General features: G+C 28.6%; 3 protein-coding genes across 3 annotated transcripts; 1 reads left to right on the top strand and 2 right to left on the bottom strand.

Moving 5' to 3' along the window:
- The first annotated feature begins 1,330 nt into the window (after positions 1–1,330).
- LOC149058245 (uncharacterized) lies at positions 1,331–15,319 on the top strand. The gene is made up of 4 exons (XM_089219695.1): positions 1,331–1,493; positions 11,999–12,121; positions 12,424–12,668; positions 14,369–15,319. Exons 1-4 carry the CDS (start codon positions 1,401–1,403, stop codon positions 14,784–14,786), a joined length of 879 nt encoding a protein of 292 aa, XP_089075821.1. The 5' UTR covers positions 1,331–1,400; the 3' UTR covers positions 14,787–15,319.
- Positions 9,437–9,980, bottom strand: LOC149058246 (uncharacterized). The gene is made up of 2 exons (XM_089220588.1): positions 9,842–9,980; positions 9,437–9,753 (listed from the first exon to the last, which is right to left on the bottom strand). Exons 1-2 carry the CDS (start codon positions 9,957–9,959, stop codon positions 9,437–9,439), a joined length of 435 nt encoding a protein of 144 aa, XP_089076714.1. The 5' UTR covers positions 9,960–9,980.
- A 1,238-nt stretch (positions 15,320–16,557) lies between the features above and the next one.
- On the bottom strand, positions 16,558–20,032 carry LOC107166599 (uncharacterized). The gene is made up of 5 exons (XM_089219694.1): positions 19,893–20,032; positions 19,617–19,819; positions 18,872–19,536; positions 17,479–17,686; positions 16,558–16,965 (listed from the first exon to the last, which is right to left on the bottom strand). The coding sequence occupies exons 1-5, from the start codon at positions 19,949–19,951 to the stop codon at positions 16,745–16,747; spliced, it is 1,356 nt and encodes a 451-aa protein (XP_089075820.1). The 5' UTR covers positions 19,952–20,032; the 3' UTR covers positions 16,558–16,744.
- Positions 20,033–20,252: the final 220 nt, after the last annotated feature.

Genomic DNA, 20,252 nt, shown 5'->3' with positions numbered 1-20,252 from the left:
TCATTTTAATTTGATATTTTTAATTTTCTAATTTTCATATAAATTATAATTAGCTATCATTTAAACGAAAAATGAGTGTGCGTAAAATTTCCCGTTTTTCCCTTAATTTTTAGTTTGTTTTTCTCGAATATTTAGAAAAGTATTAAGATTGTTTTACTTTTGACCCCCCAAAGTACCAACTAGATTCACTTTCTGATCGAACGAGGTACTGAAGTCAAAAATCGAAACCATTTTTACTGCCCCAAAACGTGATGACAGACACAAAAAAAAAAAAAAAACATCATGGTTAAAAATCAATACATTCATCGCTCTGTTCAGAATCTAAAAGCGGATAAGTGGATGTCGCTCTGCTGTACATTAGGTGGTGGGGTGGGCCTCTGACTAGGGTAGGTTAGATTTGAATGCAATGGTAGGTATCATTGTATACGAAAAACGATTCTGAACGGAGATGATTTGTCAGTCTAACCTAACCTCTATAATGCACCAAGTATCTTCAATTTTACATCGGAAACCACCCCCAAAGTTTGAAATCGAAGCATTATTTCGACTAGTTCTGCTGTACACAGACACAAAAAAAAAAAACACACATCATTGTAAAATCAATACATTTATCACTTCGTTCAGAATCTAAAATAATTATCAAGGTAGGTAAAATTTTTTTTTTATTATTCAGTTTCCCTGACAAACATCAAAATAATGTTTGCACAGTATCTTTTTTTTTTGACAGTTAATAAGTAGATAATTATTATTCAATAAAATATAAAATACGAAAAAAAAACAAATGGAATAAGTAGGTACCTACTACAAATGAGATAAAACAATTCATTTTCTATTCTTTAATTTTTGTTCATGTAGCTTAGTTCTATAAAAATTTAACTAACGTAAAAATTCTGAATCTAATATATAAATTTAATAAAAATGATTTGTCGAAAACTTTACATGGATGACTGAAAGGAACATTACTTAAGTGAAGTCTTAGCTTGGAACCAACACCATTTTCTGTAGAAATGGATGGACAATGGAAATAAACATAAAAAACACGAAAAACGTTGATCAACAAAATACGACCATCCTCGTCCAGTGCTGTAAGCTAAAAACTAAAAACTTAAATAAAAATACTAAAAACATTAAAACCCGTTAATTTTTTTATCTAACAAAAAATAAAACATAATATTTACAATTCGTATTTCTTGGTTGATAACGAAAAATTTTTGATTAACAGTGTAGCCAAATAGTTTTGAAATAATAAAAAAAGAAATGTTTTATTATCTGGGGAAACTGATGTGCCCATTCAATAGGCGGATTAAAATTCGGGCGGCCAGAGTTTCCATTCTGATTTAATCTATTCTGTGAATCTGTGATGTTATTTACGCGCCGACAAAGAATACAAGAACATCATCATGGAGAACGAAGTTCTCGAAGAAATGCCCGAAACGATGATGGAACATTTCTGCGAACAAGTATTGAAACGCGATTGGCCGAACAGTATTCACGTAATTATATTATAATATTTAAAAAAAACATATTTAATTTTTTTTTTTTATTATTACGTTCATTTTATAAAGACTAGTTTGAGTCATGCCATCCATCGATGAAACTTCGTGAAAAAGGAACATTTCTACTTTACCAGGCACCCTTTTTTCTTGCATTTTTTGGGTGGACTTAGTCATTTTTTGGCTGAAAAAAACGTTAGTGAAATCAGAATTTGGCGCACGAAGTTAGTTTCATAGTTACAACTAATTGAAGTTTTAACATAATATAATAGCCCTTAAATACCTATACTGCAAATGCAGAGTGTTGTTCATTGATGGCGCAATAGTAACAACGCATTTACATTAGCTTGGTACGGACTACCGAGAGTTCGATACCCCGTCACACCCCAAAAAATTTTTTTTGCACTTTTTTTTTTAAAAAAAAAACGAAGATTTTACAATTGTAATGATATTTGTTATTAACATATTTTCTTTTTTTAAAACAGAGCTAACAGTTAAATAATAAAATGATCAAGTATAGTAACCTAACTTAACCGCCCTTATCCCTTAACTTAACCTAACCGGTCGCCAGATTTAACCGCCTGTTAAAGTAACATATTAAGTATTATTATATAGTGGCTACCTCCGCATGACATTAAAGTATATAGTAGATATACATTCCTCGCTCCACTCAGAATCTAATATCGCTCCGTTTTTTTTTCACGTTTTTAGTTGGAAAAAGTTGACCGTTTTTAAATTTAAAAATACTACATATGTAAAAAAAAGTGCGTGTGTGATCAGGTGTCGTTGTTGAGTCTGATCGCTTAAAGTATTTTCCGTTAAGGACCATTTTCTACATCTCAACAGACTTATTAAGGTAATAATACTATATTATATCTTTATCGTTATATTTCGGTCTGCACAGCGCACAAACGCGATAATAGTTATCCGGCACGTGTCAAGGTCAGATCGAACACTCCGTGTCATTAATTTAACCCTACAATGCATGGTGTTGCTTCTCGGCAACAACCGATAAAAATGGTTATAATCAGGTATTATATAATGTTAGTTAGTGTATATCAGCTATAATCACAACCATGTATAGTAATTTATCACGTGATTTACTTACAAACCGATAGATGGCAGTATATAATTGGAAAAATTAAACTATTTATCAAAGAACCAGTACATGTGAATGTGACAATATTCTGAGTTTTTTTTTCAATTATTTTTAATCTTAAAATATGCCTATTGGTAATAATAAAAATATTATCGTGTTGATATATATCTAAACTTTAGATAATTTCAAAGGTTATACAGATAACTCAAATATTTTATTTGTAAATCAATAATACATGGTTGTTGCTCATACGCAACAGTATGCATTTAGCACTACACGCGGGACGTATATTTTTTCGACGTATTTCAGTGCCGTATTCTTACGTGTTTTATTATTTTGATTTTTACATTATAAATTAGTGCTTTTTTTCAATATGTGTAGAAGACATTTGTTCGATAGAGAAATTGTACAATTACTGGAGAATGAACCTCCATCTGATTCTGAGGACGACTTAGAATCTGGTGACGAACAAGGTATATATATAGATGATAATATAGTTGATTTAGAGGCACTCGATAAATTTTTAGAAAATATTGATGACGATGAATTAGATCCGTTCCTTAATTCTATACACTTATTAGATAGTAATTTGGATATTAATGTTGACATGGAAAATACTGAATGTGAACCTGACGGTCCGTCGATACGTTTTCAAAAATCTATTTCTGCACAGCCGCGCACAAAAAATGAAATATATAAAACTCCAGACCTCAAAATCAATAAATTAAGAAAAAAAGTCAAAATTGATATAACGACTCCTCCTTTTGTTGCTAAGCCTCAGCCTAAAACAAATAACAAAAAAAAGCAAAAATTGGATATTTCTTGGAAACACGAAAAATTGTCTACCCAAAATGTAGAATTTACTGGTAGCTCTGAACTTTCAGATGAAATTTTAAATTTAAGTACTCCCTACCAAATATTTGGTTACTTTTTTCAAGACGATTTAATTGATCATATTGTGTATGAAACATTGATATATAGTGTACAAACAGACCCAAATAAAAATTTCAAAATAATTTCAAATGACGTCAAAAAATATTTAGGAATTTGTCTTTTAATGGGCTTAGTAAATATTTCTAATATTCGAAAATACTGGTCTCCAAATTTAGGAAATCAAATTATTCAAGAAACAATGAGCGTCAACCAATTTGAACAAATTCGTCAGTTTATACACTTCAATGATAATAGTAATATGTTACCTAAAGGCCACGTTGGCCATGATAGATTACATAAAATTAGGCCAGTTATGGAGACTTTAAAAAAACGATTTGCTTCTATACCTTTAGAAGAATCTTTATCCATAGATGAACAACTATGTTCAACTAAAGCTCGTCATTTTCTCAAGCAATATCTACCAATGAAACCCCATAAGTGGGGGTACAAATTTTTTGTATTATGTGGTGTATCTGGTTTTTCCTATAATTTTGAAATGTATAGTGGTCAGGAAAATAATGACGATAATAGGTATTCATGGGAACCAGATTTTGGTGCTTCGGGAAATGTAGTCGTTCGACTATGCAGAATAATTCCGAAAAATATGAATTATAAAGTTTATTTCGATAACTACTACACGTCTGTACCATTGATGGTGTATATGAAAAACCGTCAAATATGTTCTTTGGGAACGGTTCGCAGAAATCGCCTAAATAATGTCTTATTACCTAATGATAAGGATTTTTTAAAAAAACCACGAGGTTCGTCAGATTATTGTTTGGCAAATATTAATAATCACGAAGTTTTTGCCACTTGCTGGCGTGATAATAAGGTGGTAACTTTGCTCTCTACATTTGTTGAAATCGATCCGATTTCTAAGGTAAAAAGATTTTCAAAAACGGAAAATAAATCCATTGAAATAGACTGCCCAAACATCGTAAGTGTATATAATAAACACATGGGAGGAGTAGACCTGTTGGATAGTTTGTTAGGACGACAGAAAATTAAAATAAGAAGTCGTAAATGGTATTTAAGAATTTTCTATCATTTACTTGACGTGACTGTTGTCAATTCATGGTTGTTACATAAACGAATAATTGCTCAAAAAAATAAAATTAGGGGCAACATTGAAAAACCCATGACATTAGCTGCGTTTAAAGAAGATTTGGCCATATCTTTGTGCAAAGTTGGTCAGTTAACTTCCACTAGAGGAAGGCCATCAAATATCATCCAGAATGCACTAATACAAAAATCCAAGAAACCGAATGCCTCAAAACCACCAAATAAAGATATACGCATGGATCGCATTGATCACTGGCCGACTGATGCACCAACGAGGAGTCGTTGTAAAATGCCAGGTTGCAACGGATATACATGGCAAGAGTGTGAAAAATGTAAAGTTGGATTATGTGTTGGAAAGGGAAAAACTTGCTTCAAAAAGTATCATACTACCTAATAATATTGTATGATTTAATTATGTAATGATTCAAATGTATAAAATTAAACTAATTTTAAGTACCTATCTATAAATTATAATATGACAACATTTAAAAAAAATGTGAAGTTAGATTATGTGTTTAAGTTGTTTGATATCGAGTGATTTATTTATGAAAAATTAAAATGTGTATAAATTTAACTAATTTATCTATTATAAATATGACAACATTTTACAAAAATAAAATTTATTTTTTATTCTATTTATCGTAGTCACAAATGCATAATGTTGCTCTACAGCAACAACCAACTTTATCAACTTTTTCAACTTTTAAAATTAAAATAGATTTTTAAATTTATTTTTTACGTATTATATAGCTTTAGAAGTACCCAAAAAAATTTTTTTAATTGTAATAAAAAAAATCATGCATTGTAGGGTTAATACTCGTAATTAGAGTGCCTTGATAGATGATGCCTCTATCAAGGCACTCTACTCGTAATAATACGGAACAGCGTTATCTTCAATTTGAAACCCTTACATATTATCATTATTCTGGGTCGCATATTTGCTGCAAATTGTTTTGCCTTTTCAAGTCATTCAAGGCAGTATTTTTAGTTTAATTGTCCAACAATTTACCTATCTTACCTTGTCATGAACCCGACAACGAAATCCAATATTTCTTCTAAAAGTAGCCCATTAGGAAGTGGTCCTGTTCTTCGTAGTGCCTCAAATGGTAGTACATCTACTTCGATGTCTAAGCGGACCAATAATACTTACTCTAATGATGACTTAATGAAAGCTATTCTTGAAATACAAAATTCTCAATCGGTAAAATTTCAAGAACTCCATGGATGTTTGAGTCGAATTCACCTTCAATTAATCAAAGAATCTCCGATGATTATGCTGAGCTATCTAGTGCTTTATGTCACCCATTCAAATTGATTTACCTATTGATTTCAAATTAGTTCGCCTTGGTAATAATAAGGCCAAGAAACCTAGACCATTGATTATAGAATAGACAGATAGACCATGCTATAGGGATTTTCGGCGACTACAATTTTAATTATGATAGCTGCCGGTAGGTAGCGTTGTATGAATTAATTTTATATTATTACTACTGACGGCGAATAACATATTCCTAGACCGGTTTGAGGTAGTGACAGAAAAAGCGATAAGCCTATTAATGACTTTATCATGGATAAACCTATATTTATTATTTTCTGAGCATTGCGCTATGATTGCCACTATCGCTAAATAGTATATTCACAAAATTGTTAATTTTTATGCCGAATTCTACTACAGAAAGCAATAATTAATTAATTTCATTACGAAAGATCAATTTTGTTTGGATGTTTGGAATGTTACGATTCAGTAAAATCTGCTTTGGGCGGAAATATTTAATTGAACATTACATACTATACTAGATTTACCAAGTTTTAAAAATAAAGCAAATCTTTAACCATATTGTAATTTTTAATTTTATTGTATTTTCATACTTTATAAAATACATTGTTTTGTATTTTTGTGTTCAAATTTTAAAATGAATAAAAACTCAATAACAACATAAATAATATACATAATTAAATTATTAATATAATTTATAAATAAAATAATAGTTGTGTTTTGTTATTATAAGTACCTACATACTGAATGTGTAAAGTTTAGAAACCAACTATAAGTCTATATAATATGATGAAAAACGATTCTGAGTGAAGATATACCAAGATTGCTAAACTGGATTAGAAATAAAATACTAGGTAAAGAATAAAAAAATTGTCTTTATTATTAAAAAAACACAAAATAAGGGTAAAATACATTTATACATTTATATTGAAGCATAATTATTAGAATAAAAGTAAATTGTGATGTTTGTTGGTTCTGAAAAGAACCGTTTAATAAAATTGAAACAAATAGTCTTAAAAAAGACTATTTAAAAATTTAATGCTAAGTCCTGAAAAGAACTGTTTAATATAATAAAAATCAATGCTTAATCCTGAAAAGAACTGTTTAATGTAGTTGATGTGAATTGTCCTAAAAAAGACAGTTTAATGTAATTGATGCAAATAGTCCTAAAAAGAACTATTTAAAAATCAAAGCAAAGTCCTGAAAAGAACTATTTAATTTAATTGATCCTTAGTCCTGAAAAGAACTATTTAATGTAGTTGATGTGAATTGTCCTAAAAAGGACAGTTAAGACTGCTTCTATATTGTTTTATGCAAATAGGTACAAGGTCAGAACAAGAAAAAATGTATTTAATTTATTTAAATATGGTTTAATATTTTTAATTTAGAAAGTTTTGCTAATTTTGAGGTAGTTGAAAATAATTTTGTTTTATTAAATATTTTACAAATTAAAAGTTGTTCAATTATGTACATTTTATGATCTATGCAGTTTGTCAATGATTCATCAAGCCATTTTTTAATTGTATTATTATTTTTTAAGCGCTCAGTTAGTTGAAATTTTATTTTCTTTTTATGCAAATAGTTTTTATAATTGCTTTCAAAAATATTTAAAATTTTATTTACTACATTATTTAAGCTATTTGATGGTGCTTTAAGTCCACTTTCATTATCAATTGAAGTATAATTTTTATTAAGAAGATGCAACTGCTTTTTATCATTTAAGTTTTTATCAACAAATAGTTCAAGTTGACATTGGTTACAATTAAATTTTTTCATACATTTATAGCCCAAATATCCTGCGAAATATGTTACAGAACAGTCTTCTAAAGTGACATCAATATTACTATCAGTATTATTTGAGTCCTCGTCAGATGAAAAAAAAACAGAGAGATAAATTAGAATTACATTCTGTGTCGGAATCAGATGATAATTTTGAACTGTTAAAATTTATTTTATTTAGTGAACTAACTGGGTCAATTATAATTGGATTATCATCTTCTTGGGTTTCCTCACAATTTGTCGCTTTTGATGTACATAAAGAAAAAATACAATTACTTCTTATGGAAGTTCTGATTGTTCTAGCTGTTGGGTTTTTGTTATAACCACCATTTTGTCGAAAAATACTAAAGAGGTTTTCTAAAACATCCTGATTTAAACGATTAGTCATTAAAAATACAATATCATTAGATTTCTCTGCTTCAAAAAATTGCAATACACCTTTAATGGTCTGTGTAAGCCCTTTAAAACAGGGAGGTTGAGATAATTTTCCTTTTTTTAATTTTTGTAAATTTGTGAAGTATTGTGAAGCTTCTAATAAAAAATTTTTTACAGCACCTAGATCAGTTAATGCACAGAGGTATGGATTATGACTATATAAAGATTTACTATTTAAACAATCAAATAAATTATTAATAAACTCAATAAAATCTGCAGTATTCGATGAAGTGTTACTTTGAAGTTGTCCTGTTTGTATACAAGTTCGGATTGCTGCGGCCATGGAATTGCTTAATAATTGTACTGCTAATTTAACACGCATTTTTTGAAAAGAATTAGGGTAAATATGCGCATCTGTTATTTTGATGAGAGACTTACTTTTATGATTTTGTTTGTCCAACTCATATGTTTTTTTTATATCATCAAATGAGATTATTTTATTATCTTTTATATAACAGGCATTAATTAAATTATTTCTAATACTTTTAAGTAAATGAGGAACATCAAATAAAGAAAAAATTTTATTGTTGTTGATAAAAAAAAATGGATTATCTTCTGAAATATTTGATGATTTTAAAGTGCTTTGGTTGTTTGTGCCTTGATCGCAAACTATAATTTTGGGACACAACCCAACCTCAAATAACTTTTGTAAAACATCAATTATTAAATTTTTTAAAATTGTTTTGTTAACTCCAGAATGAACAAGAAAATATGCAATTGGAAATTTCCATGTAGAGTAAATACCTCGAGCCATAAATACTAAAACACAGTTAGCACTTTTATTGGTCCTCCCATAATGACCTAAATCTTCAAAACCTTCAATAAAATCAAATTCTTTGGAATATTCTATAAATTCTTTTATATACATTTCATCAAAACAAACAGTGCAAGCTTTTTCTTTATAATCAGATGACTCAAATTTTTTTTGTATATGACTGAAAAATAATTTACTAAAACCTGGTAAGAATTTTGATTGACCAATCCAACGACGAATAGTTGATGGCCCAGGTAAATTAACTTTTTGTGAACGTAAAAATTTATATGCTGTTGGTGATTTATAATATAAGTTTAAAGCTAAATTTTTTTCATTTAATGTCCACGGACGACTCCTATCTTTTAATTGCATTGTTACCATTGCCTTAGAATTAATTGATGGAAAGTTATGCATATTTATTGAATTCTTAGCATTATTATGAGTTTTAAAAGTTTTAACTCTTTTTTTTAATTTTGAAATTTGAGTTATTTTATTATGAATTAATTTGTTTTTTAGTTTTAATTTTTGTTTTAAATTGATTTTTCTAGGTGTATCTATTTCTATCAAATCAGATTTCCTTTTTAAATTTGGGCTAGGCATGTCAATTATATTTTAATTTTTTGAGGTGTAGAAAAAGTTGAAGGGGGGCTCGGAAAAACTAACTCTACCATGTCTGGTTTTGAGTGTGTATATGTTTTAGTTGGGGTTGACATTATATTATACTCCTGCTGAGATTCATCATTCTGGTTAATGCCTGATGATGTAGATGGCTGTGTTTTAGATTGATAATTATAGGGAATAGCAGTATCTATCAAACGATTTTGAGTAAAATTTTGTACAAAGCTTTCGGGTGGGAAATGTTCTTGACAAATGTACCTATTGTGGAGTTTATCTGGATCAACAGAAAACAAACTTGTGTTTCCTGTGTAGATATAAAAAAATATGTGTAAAAAAAATTATAAATATTCGCAATGGTACAGAAAAATTAAAATTTAAAATTAATTACTCACCTGAATGTATTATCCATACTTCTTTTCTATCATCTTTTGGAAAACGATACATTTTTAAATTTGGAAACATTTTCTTTGATTTTCCACAATTTAAATATTGGCATTTATTTCCAGACATGTTTAAGAATTTTTAATTGTAAATGCAACTTATAACTCAAAAAACAAGAAAATTCGGAAGGCGGTTGTTCCACAATGAACAAGATAGTAATAAATGATAATATAATAAAATTATTATTTCCAATCATTTCAGTATATCTTCAGTTTCTTATTATTACTCTATTTTTAGATCGGCACTTCGCGATAAGCCACCTCTTCCCTTCCCCGCATATCCATGGCAAACATCTATGATGGGGGTACCACCTCCTTGCATCCCAACTACACTAGCGCTCCATAGTGGTTGCATCCTACGCATGGTCACCAAATATTAACATTGCATGGGCTATCTGTCTATTCTATAATCAATGCCTAGACCGATAAAAATAATTTGTAAGTCAAAAGAAAATGCAGCTCAATTCATATCCGAATTCAGACAGGCAGTTAGAAGCGGAAGTAGTATTCGCGATGGTCTTTGAATAATCCGTGACAAGACTTTGTTGGGACGGGAGCTACTCCGTACTGCTCATATAGAAATCGAGAATAGAAATAAATCAGGCGAATCAAATTTTGTAATATCGTATGTTAAAGGTGTCCCTACGGTTACAAAGTCACACTCAAAAAACGGAGTCACTGGTCGGGATTGAGGCCAGTGAATAATCAATCATACTTTAATGAATTACTTAATTCTAATTTACATGTACATTTACATTTACATGGTCTCCAAGGACCAAATGTGATATTCGAATTGAACGTGTTCAGCATCGTTTCTTAAACATTATTTCTCGATCTATGGGCATTAATCATGAACCCCATGACTATAAACCCGTCTTAATAGCACTCAATTTATCCACCCTAAGCGAAAGAAGAAATATGAGTGATATTAAACTTTTAAACTTTTAAATGGTTTGCTGTGAAATACCACCTCACCTCAAGTAGATTACAATTTTATAAACTTATCAACTCTTGGTTGGGTCCTGTGATAAGAAATCACATAACCACACTGTTATAACTAATGATTAGGTACTATTGGATACAATGGAAAAATGTGCAAAATTTTTTCCCCCTATGTTCAAAGTTTGTACTCGGGTCATTCACTATGTCGAAGTCATCATAATACCACTGGATCACGATGGCTCATTCGATTATACTGGATTTTCTAATTTATTTAAAACATAATCTGACTTCACCATCGTTTTCAGCGTACTTAACTACATAGGTTTCAAAAAAAAAAAATTGCAAAAAAAAGGGTGCCCGGTAAAGTAGAAATATACCCAGAATGGTTAACCTTATCAAAGGCTTTACTGAAGTTAATGTAAATGACGTCTGCCTGATTCTTTATTGCAAAGGCATCAAACACGTAATAAGTAAACACAAGATTGAACGAGTTAACTGATCAATTTAGGCTAAACCCATGTTGCTCATCCACTATGATTTTATTTACCGCAGGTTGGATAAAAATTAACAATAAAGATTCAAATAGTTTACCTATAATTACCTATAACTGATGATAGTAATAAATTGGTCTATAGTTCGTTACATTAGAAATATCACCTGATTTAAATATCGGCGTTATGGAACTAAGTTTGAGAATTTCCGGGTAAGATCCGGAATCAAGTGATTATGAAACGAAGTCATAAAGGGCTTTCAATATAGACGATTTGATCGCGAATAAGAAATCGCCTGATATACCCTCAGGGTCAATAGATTTATTCCCTTTCAAGCGTGATAAACGTTTTTCAACATCTGATTTGTTAAAGAAACAGTTGCTCGGGAGATCATGAATAAGGAATTGGGTTTATTCAGGTACATAGTTGACATTAGACTTAGAATATACAGAGTTAATAGGTTTAGACTTATTCAAATTTTGTATACATAATTTTTAATATTTATACATATTACAAAATTTTTGGAAGGATCGATCATAAATTATCAATCAAAAAAAGAAAAATTTCTCTATAAATAAAGAAAACCCTAACAAACATACAGAAATGAAAAATTTACTTATTAAGACACATTGATTCTGTACTTATTAATTTCATCATTTGTACTCGTATTTTTCAGGTATATTATTTTATCAAAAATGCATTTAAATGGATGCGTAAAAATTCAGCATCGAGTTACAAATTATACTATATTTCTAATGACGTTGAAAATGGAACATTTATTGGGATTTTATCACGACCTGTAAGTACGAATCATAAATACGTTTGTTGAATAAGAAAGATTTCAATGTCATGACCATTTTATTTTTATACAGCAAAACTTAAAAAGTACTTATTGGTTACAAATGTTTGTTTTATAAGTTGTATAAATTGCTATGATTTTTAATGTGATCTACACTAAAAGTTCGGACGTTTTAGATTATTACACGGCCAATCAGCTGATAGTTAATACTATTTTTAAGAATCTTTTTTTGATTCTAGTATTTTTTTCATTCATGACGCTGGAAGAACATTATTTGAACTTCACAGTAATATTAATTTCAGGAAGAAAATTATCCGGACACCATAGTTACATACACTTGCCCGGGCAACGAAGAACAATTCCGAAGGATACTATTTAGCACTGACATCATCAACTGGCAAAAGAAACCGCTGTTACAAGCTATTTCGTTCAGGATAAAGGCCATTGTGGAAACGATGATTGAAGAAAAAGGATTGAAGAGTAAACTGTACGCAAATATTGTGCTTAAGTGGATGCCAGCCGACGTAGCTGCCAGATTAGATTACGAGTAAGATATACGCTTTTTAACTACATACATGATTATCTATTACTGTATTAGGTAAGTGTGCATTACGTATAGCGTGGTACAGCCAAAACGTTTAAATTATAATAATGTAATCTTTGACTTTGGAACTTATTATTGGTTACATCTTGTATACAATTTTATGAAAGTTAAGTTTAGTTTTATAATTTGTGAGTATATACACGGCATTACACACAATTGCGTATTCAGAATCTATAGATACTATTACACTATATTATGCATAGTTTATAATTTGGCTCATGATTTTAATATTTTGCACACGTTTTTATTTATTTTTATACTATCTATTTTGGACGTATATGTGATACATTTTTTATCTACGCAATAGAATTATTTAGATAATAATATTATACTATGACGGCTCGTCTAAAAATATGGGCGTTAAAATTCATCTATATTGAGGCAGTGATTCCAATGTTGCTGTAATTAATGCTGACATTACTCCGAAATGTAGTGATTAATGTTAATATTTTGTAAATGGAATAAAATGTTGTAATAGGTACACTAAATAGTTAAATAATGAAGCAATTAATAAATACAAAAAACAAATTTTAATTTAGGTTAAAGTAAATATCAGATTGATCGGGTTGTTGTGAATTTCACTCCTTAATCTCAAAATAATTGATTTCAAATTAAAAAAGTTGTCTAATAGGTCTTGCAAGACTTAAACCTAAATTCAAATTTGTATTTATAAATTCAACTAATATTATACTAAGATCTTTAAACATTTTAAATATTTGGCTAAAAGATTTTTCATAAGCTATATTCTATACTACATTCAAGTTTTTTTTATGTTGTTAGATGTTACTAGATGACACGGAACACCTAATAAATTTATAATGCTCAATATTTATTGAATATATATTTCATACTTATACCTAAATGGAAAATATTAGGGTTAAATTTTAAACTTTATCATAAGTTGTAATCAAAGCGCGTTCGACTGCATTTTAAATTTTAAGGTTAAACATTAATTGCATAGTGAACCTATAATCTATAATATAATATTATATTATAATTTATAATAGCAATTTTTAACATTTCAAATTCAAAAATAAATCAAAAATAGGTATGACTCTAGTATTTGTTACTACGTTTTTTGGTTAAACTATATTCAGTATTATATAATTTAAAACTTAAAAATAAAAATATTTAATTGTTAGAAAATTCCAAAATAGTATACAATAAATAGTTTTTTTTAAATGTGTATGTTTTATGAAAAAAAAAGATATGAACCTATAAATGCTTAATTTCCGAGTTCGGGTATTACGTTGCAATTTTTAAAAGTTCCAAATATATGAGATTTTGGATTATATTTTAATGGATACAAGGTTATTTTAATAATCCGTTTAATTATGTTTAATTACCAACGGATTATAATATTAAAGATAAGAAAAAATTTTTTTACGTTGCAATTTTTAAAAGTTCCAAATATATGAGATTTTGAATTATATTTTAATGGATACAAGGTTATTTTAATAATCCGTTTAATTACCAACGGATTATAATATTAAAGATAAGAAAAAAATTTTTTTTACAGAATTTAAAACATTCATGAAAAGAAGAAACTTATAAATGTTGATAAAATAAAATCGTATCTCATTAAAATACAAATTTTAATTTCTCATTTCAAATATACAGTTATCTTTAATTTTTTTTTTCAGGGTTCCCGAAGATGTTTTTATTGGCCAATTGACCTTGGATCATATTGACTTTATCTATTCGTTATGGACTACCAAAGATATTTACCCCAAGTCTGACCTTTCGGATACGATAAAGCTCAACACTAGTTCAGGTGTATTTAGCCGACACAATGGCGAACTATTGGCGTGGGCCATGTGTGGCAGTTATGGTGGTCTTAGTACTTTGACAGTTCAGCCAGGTTACAGAAACCGCGGTTTTGGTAAGCTGATTGTGTTGGCAGTTACAAAGCTAATGGGCGAGAATGGCGTCTCTCCTCATGTACTCATTGATGAAAATAACAAAGTTTCGTTGGGCTTGTTTAAGAATGTTGGCTATGTTAAACATTCGACGCCAATATCAAACCTAGTACTCGAAGACCTGAATCCTCTTGAACAATAAATACCAGTGTAATAACCTTATGTCAATAACCTTGGCATAATGGCATTTACCACGTAACGATTGGATTCAAAAAAAAAAAATTATTCATCCAATGAAAAGTTCGAATTCCACTAAATGAGAAAAAAACAACCATAGCGGAAACAATGACGATTTATACAGAAACTACTAATAATAAAAAGAATTGTTGAATAATAAAATCTTAATTAATTAATTATGTAATTAAATCTGTACATATTACATAATATGGATATACAATCGTTATAGTATTATCAATTATCATAGTAGAAGTATATTATAGTAAGTAGTAACATCTATAATTTAAAAGTGTTAAATATTATCATGGTTATTTCAAAATATTTAAAAACAATTTATTTATGATTATTATTTCATAAGGATACTTATCATAATTTATTCAAAGTATAAATTAAAATTTTTAATTATTCATAAATAATTGGACTAGCTTATTTTAAATGTTATCATAATCATTGTGTTCATTGCGGTTCGATGAAAAAATAAAAATTAAAACATCATGATGGGATTCTCTTTTATTTCACAAAAGAATATTGTTCTGTGTTGTAATTTAGTAATATTACTATATTTATATATATTATATATTACTATATTTATTGATAACCTAAACATAGCTGGGTTACAACTTGCCATGAGTCCTGGACTGACCGAGAACATACCGATTTTGGAGATAACGTCCCGGTACCCTACGGAGTTTTTTTAGGAAACCCGAATGTTCAAAAATTAAACTTCAATAATTATTAATTATTATGCTAAAATTTAGTCTTAAATAATTAAAGTTGAAAAATAATATTTTCTTAATAAATGATAAAATGTTGATGAGACGCCCTCTTACAATTATTTTTCCAGCTTGGCAACAATTATTATTAACAATTGACAATAGTATCAGTGGCGTAGCCAGGAATTTTGTATGGGGGGAGGGGGGCTAAGTCTCACAAAAAAATTCAAAAAATACAAATAACATATTTCTTCTATTTAAATTTTTTTTTTTAAATTATATACATGTATAAACATTTTTATTTATTTATTATGCCTACAGGCTCCAATCGTTTAACTGCATCCTTCTTGGCTATAGCTTACAATAGCTATAATAAACACAGTCAATGGGGGGGGGGGGGGCTATAGCCCTCTTAGCTCCCCCTGGCTACGCCACTGAATAGTACAATCCATGTAAAGTAATTAAGTAGTATAGTATAGTAACTTACTAGTAAGTAAAGTAGTCAACAGTACAATTCATGTTTTTCCATACAATAACTACAATTTTTGTAATAAGTAATTCGACCATTTTTTGAGTATTCATTCTGATATAAATTAAAAACGGAAATGTGCTGATTTTTGAATATTGATTATTTCAGTTACGGAAAAATTGTGTGATTGTCGGTCGACCGAGGTGAATTGATACAAATGTTTTCGTAAATATACACAAAGTAGGTTTTTTCTTAAAAAAATTATTTCACCCTCAATTTAAGTTTGCAGCACCCTGGTTGGGAGCTTGTGATCTAGAAATTAATTATAGTTCAATCGGCCCGCTCAGAATCTAAAATGTATCCATTATGGTTTTGGGTTCTATATAGTTACTTGTTTATTACGCCTAATACTATCTATTAAGTAATGAAAATTTATATTCAATATTTAATCACATATAAAAATTATATAGGTACCTTAAGTGTTCCCAACAAAGATATAAGTACTGAATACTTATTAACTGATTACGTTATGAATATTGATTTGTGACTATGACTTATGAGATATGATGAAAATAATAATTATATTTCAATATTATTATAGTATTATTTATAAATATATTTCTAACTATTTTACAAAGTTTCAGTTTCCTGACACTCTGACAAATAAACCTAATAATTCTAATTATAATATGACCCGTATTTTAATTCTGATTGTATTGGAATTGTTGAACTCGAAAACCATCATGTTCTTTGTTTTTGTTCCGATTCTTTTTGTAATTTAATTGATTGTTTCGCCTCTTTAATGTCTTCTTGTTTTATATCTGGTAAATTCTCTTTGAAAGAATTCAACATATTTCCCTTGGGATCATAGTTGGCCACAACGTTATACATACCATTCGGATTTTTCGAAACACCAACACCCAATTTTTCTGATGATTTCCATAATAATTGTGTCATGTGATCTAAGATTTAAAAAAATAAAACATGAGGTTTTTATCGTATTCTATATGTGCAATACTTGTTGAAGGCCTTATTAAATGAAACATTTCAACTAGGACACACGCCACACGTGGTGAAATGTTTACAAAAATTAAGTGACCAAAAGTAATGTATAGGTATGAGATACCATTTAAACTATTTATGTAAGTTAGAAAATATAGTAAGTATATTATAATAAATAATTAGAAATATTATTATCGACTGATTTATTTATTCGATTTTTACTTGAATAATAAAATACATAACGGGCAACTTTTTTGTTTTTTAAAGTACCTACCTAACTTACCTTTGTTCAGTAAAATATAAAGCGTAGGTTCATTCAGGCACATAAAAATATTATTAAACGCTTTAAATTGTTTATGGAAATATTTCAAATGATTCATAAAATATTTAAAAGTGGCCGAATATGTATATTATAAAAACATAATATATCTGTAGTCTGTAGATACGTTATTTTCAATTAATGAATTACTTACGTGTTGGAGTATTGGCAAACAATCCATTTTCGTCGTCAGCGATATTGAACATAATTATTTCATTATACCAATCCTCGACCGCTTTTTCACCTAAATTATTTAATTTTGAACTTGAGTACAGATTTTCTCCATATGCGTTATCTTGTCTATGGTCAAATATATTTAATTTCACCATTTGATTAGCCCAGTTTTGAGCACAATTGTTCAACTAAAATGAAATATATATATATATTTCTTAAGATTAGAAAAAATACACAATAAATAAAATCGCCATACAAAAGATAGAATATTATTGTTTTAATTTTTCTTAAGATGAATATTTAACAAACAATAATGTTAAAAACAAGTTTTGTGTTAATTTAAATATAAATATTTCCATAAAAATACTGGATGTGACTAATTACATCAGTTTTAGTTGTCTAAAATATTGAATTCCGCAGTTATTATAATAGAAGCATACAGTATTATAACTTAATTTATAAGCATATATTTCCTAAATAAATTACTCGGTGACTATACCGAGTATTAACGATGCGCAAACTATAAACATAGCACTTATTATAAGACACCTACTTGAAAACTGAACTCAAAATCGTAGTGTATTTGGATGGCCTATTTATTACGCCTTGTAATTATTATTGATGTTTTTATATAAATTTATATAATAGAAACGTCATCTTATAATATGGCATGTAGTGTTGTAGCTATTTCTGGGAAAATTGATCAAATAGTTGTACAATAAAAATAGATATATTTTCACTTTTCGGTGAATCCTATTTTTGAATTTTTGAATTTTTGAATTGATCATTTAAGCGGGGATAAAATATAAAATTATTAGTGTCAAATTATCGTCGGCAACGCGTATATCGTACATACAATATTATTTGAATTTGATTAAATGTTTTCGTATATTTTAATATTATTAGTATAATCTCAACGACCAGTTCGTTATCAAATGTGTGCGTGTTGGGTGCTATAATATACTTATATCTAAATATATTTTATAATATACATAATATTATATCTACGTATGTAAAATATTTCAAACAATATTTGTCATTATTATTTGTGTACAGCATATATTAAGTATATACTCTGTATTCATTCAATAGTGACGTAATCGTAAAAGGCGGGGGAAAAAAATAAACAACACAATTCGATAATAATATCTACTTTTTTGTTTTCAAAATGTCTAAAACACACACCGTCAAAGGAAAACTGATTCTAATATGTACATATTTTTTAACCAGGATGAATAAATGCGTTTTTTTTTCATGATCCGATCCCCACTGTTTGTTAATCTAGTTAATAATATTTGTTATTTCTAATTCTTATATTAATTTATAAGCGAATTATATAAAGAATATACAGTTAAATAGAATTTTCCACTTACCTGATTATCCAAACTAAGTGGTTTGAGATTATATTTTTCTCTATACAAATTAGATTTTTGGAGGACTTGATTTCGGATTCTATTAGCTTCGTCTTTACTCAAACCGGACGGATTGGAGTATGGGTAATTTATTGTTTCGGGTTTTCTGTTGTGTGGCGTGATAACGTATGGACCCATACTATTAATTGAACCAGTTGAAGGAATGATTGTCGAGTATCTCATTGAACCTAATCCCATTTTTGTTGGTTTTCCTGTTTCCTGAAAATTACCCCACAATCTACTGTGTGGGTTTTGACCAAATGACTTGAAGTTATCTATCAATGTTCTCATTGTATCTTTCAAATAACTGTCTCCATTACTGAAAGTTGTGAACATCATATTATTTGGTTTATTACCAACATAGATCCGTTGACTATCATAAACATTAGATGATGGGGACAAAGGGTTTTGTCGTACTATACGCCTAACAAATTGATTCATTTTGTTTGAATTTGGAATGTCTTGATAATCTGAAGCCATACTATTTTGTATATTTCCATTATTTAGATCGTCTGAATACATAACATTTGGTTGTTTTGTATTGTATGTTTCATGCTGAGATTTACTATTCAGACCTAATCTACGATTTCTATCACGTTCTAAAAAATTGCACAAACTAAATGATTCTAAAACAAAAAATGAAAAATATTGATAGTAATACTATGTAAAAATATTTATGTTAAAATGTTTTTAAGTTTTATATTACTCTTTAAAGGTGATGACGGTGATGATGTTGCAGCTGATTCTGATAATTCTTCTGCATCTTCCACTGCTTCATTTGGTTTTGGTAATTCCGTTGATGATGATGATGATGATGACGGTGACGATGATGAATCATATGGGAAAATATTGTCAGAAATTCTACGTGAAGGCAATGATACATACCTAACTACATAATTATTTCCATACCTAAACATTCCATTTAAATTATTTAGTACTTTTTGATTCATATGTGTTTTAATCATAACTATTAAATGCTTACGTTTCATATATTAAGCATAAAACTAATAAAAATAAACTGCAATAAATGGTTTTTGCCATTTTATAAATTATAAAGTGTTAGTCAATAAGAACAAGATATTATCACCATGCAATAATTACCAAAAACCACTAACCTAAATATTGGCACTCATTGACTTAAATACATAGCTTTTAAACTAGGTATTTATAATTTGTTTGCCTGAAATATTATATGTAATTAATGTTTTTTAAAATGAAACAATACTATGAAATATTTTTAATTTAACTAAATATCAAAAAGCTTAAAATAATTAGTTGCTAATTAAATGATGGTAGAAATTTTACCAATTATATACCTATTATACTTATTATGTAATTTCAA

This window comes from Diuraphis noxia, unplaced genomic scaffold, assembly GCF_037042655.1.
Source record: "Diuraphis noxia isolate RWA-SAM2 unplaced genomic scaffold, SU_Dnox_SAM2 contig0002, whole genome shotgun sequence".
NCBI lineage: Eukaryota > Metazoa > Arthropoda > Insecta > Hemiptera > Aphididae > Diuraphis > Diuraphis noxia.
Note: the sequence above shows the minus strand (reverse complement) of the source record. Positions and strands in the feature narration are given on the sequence as shown.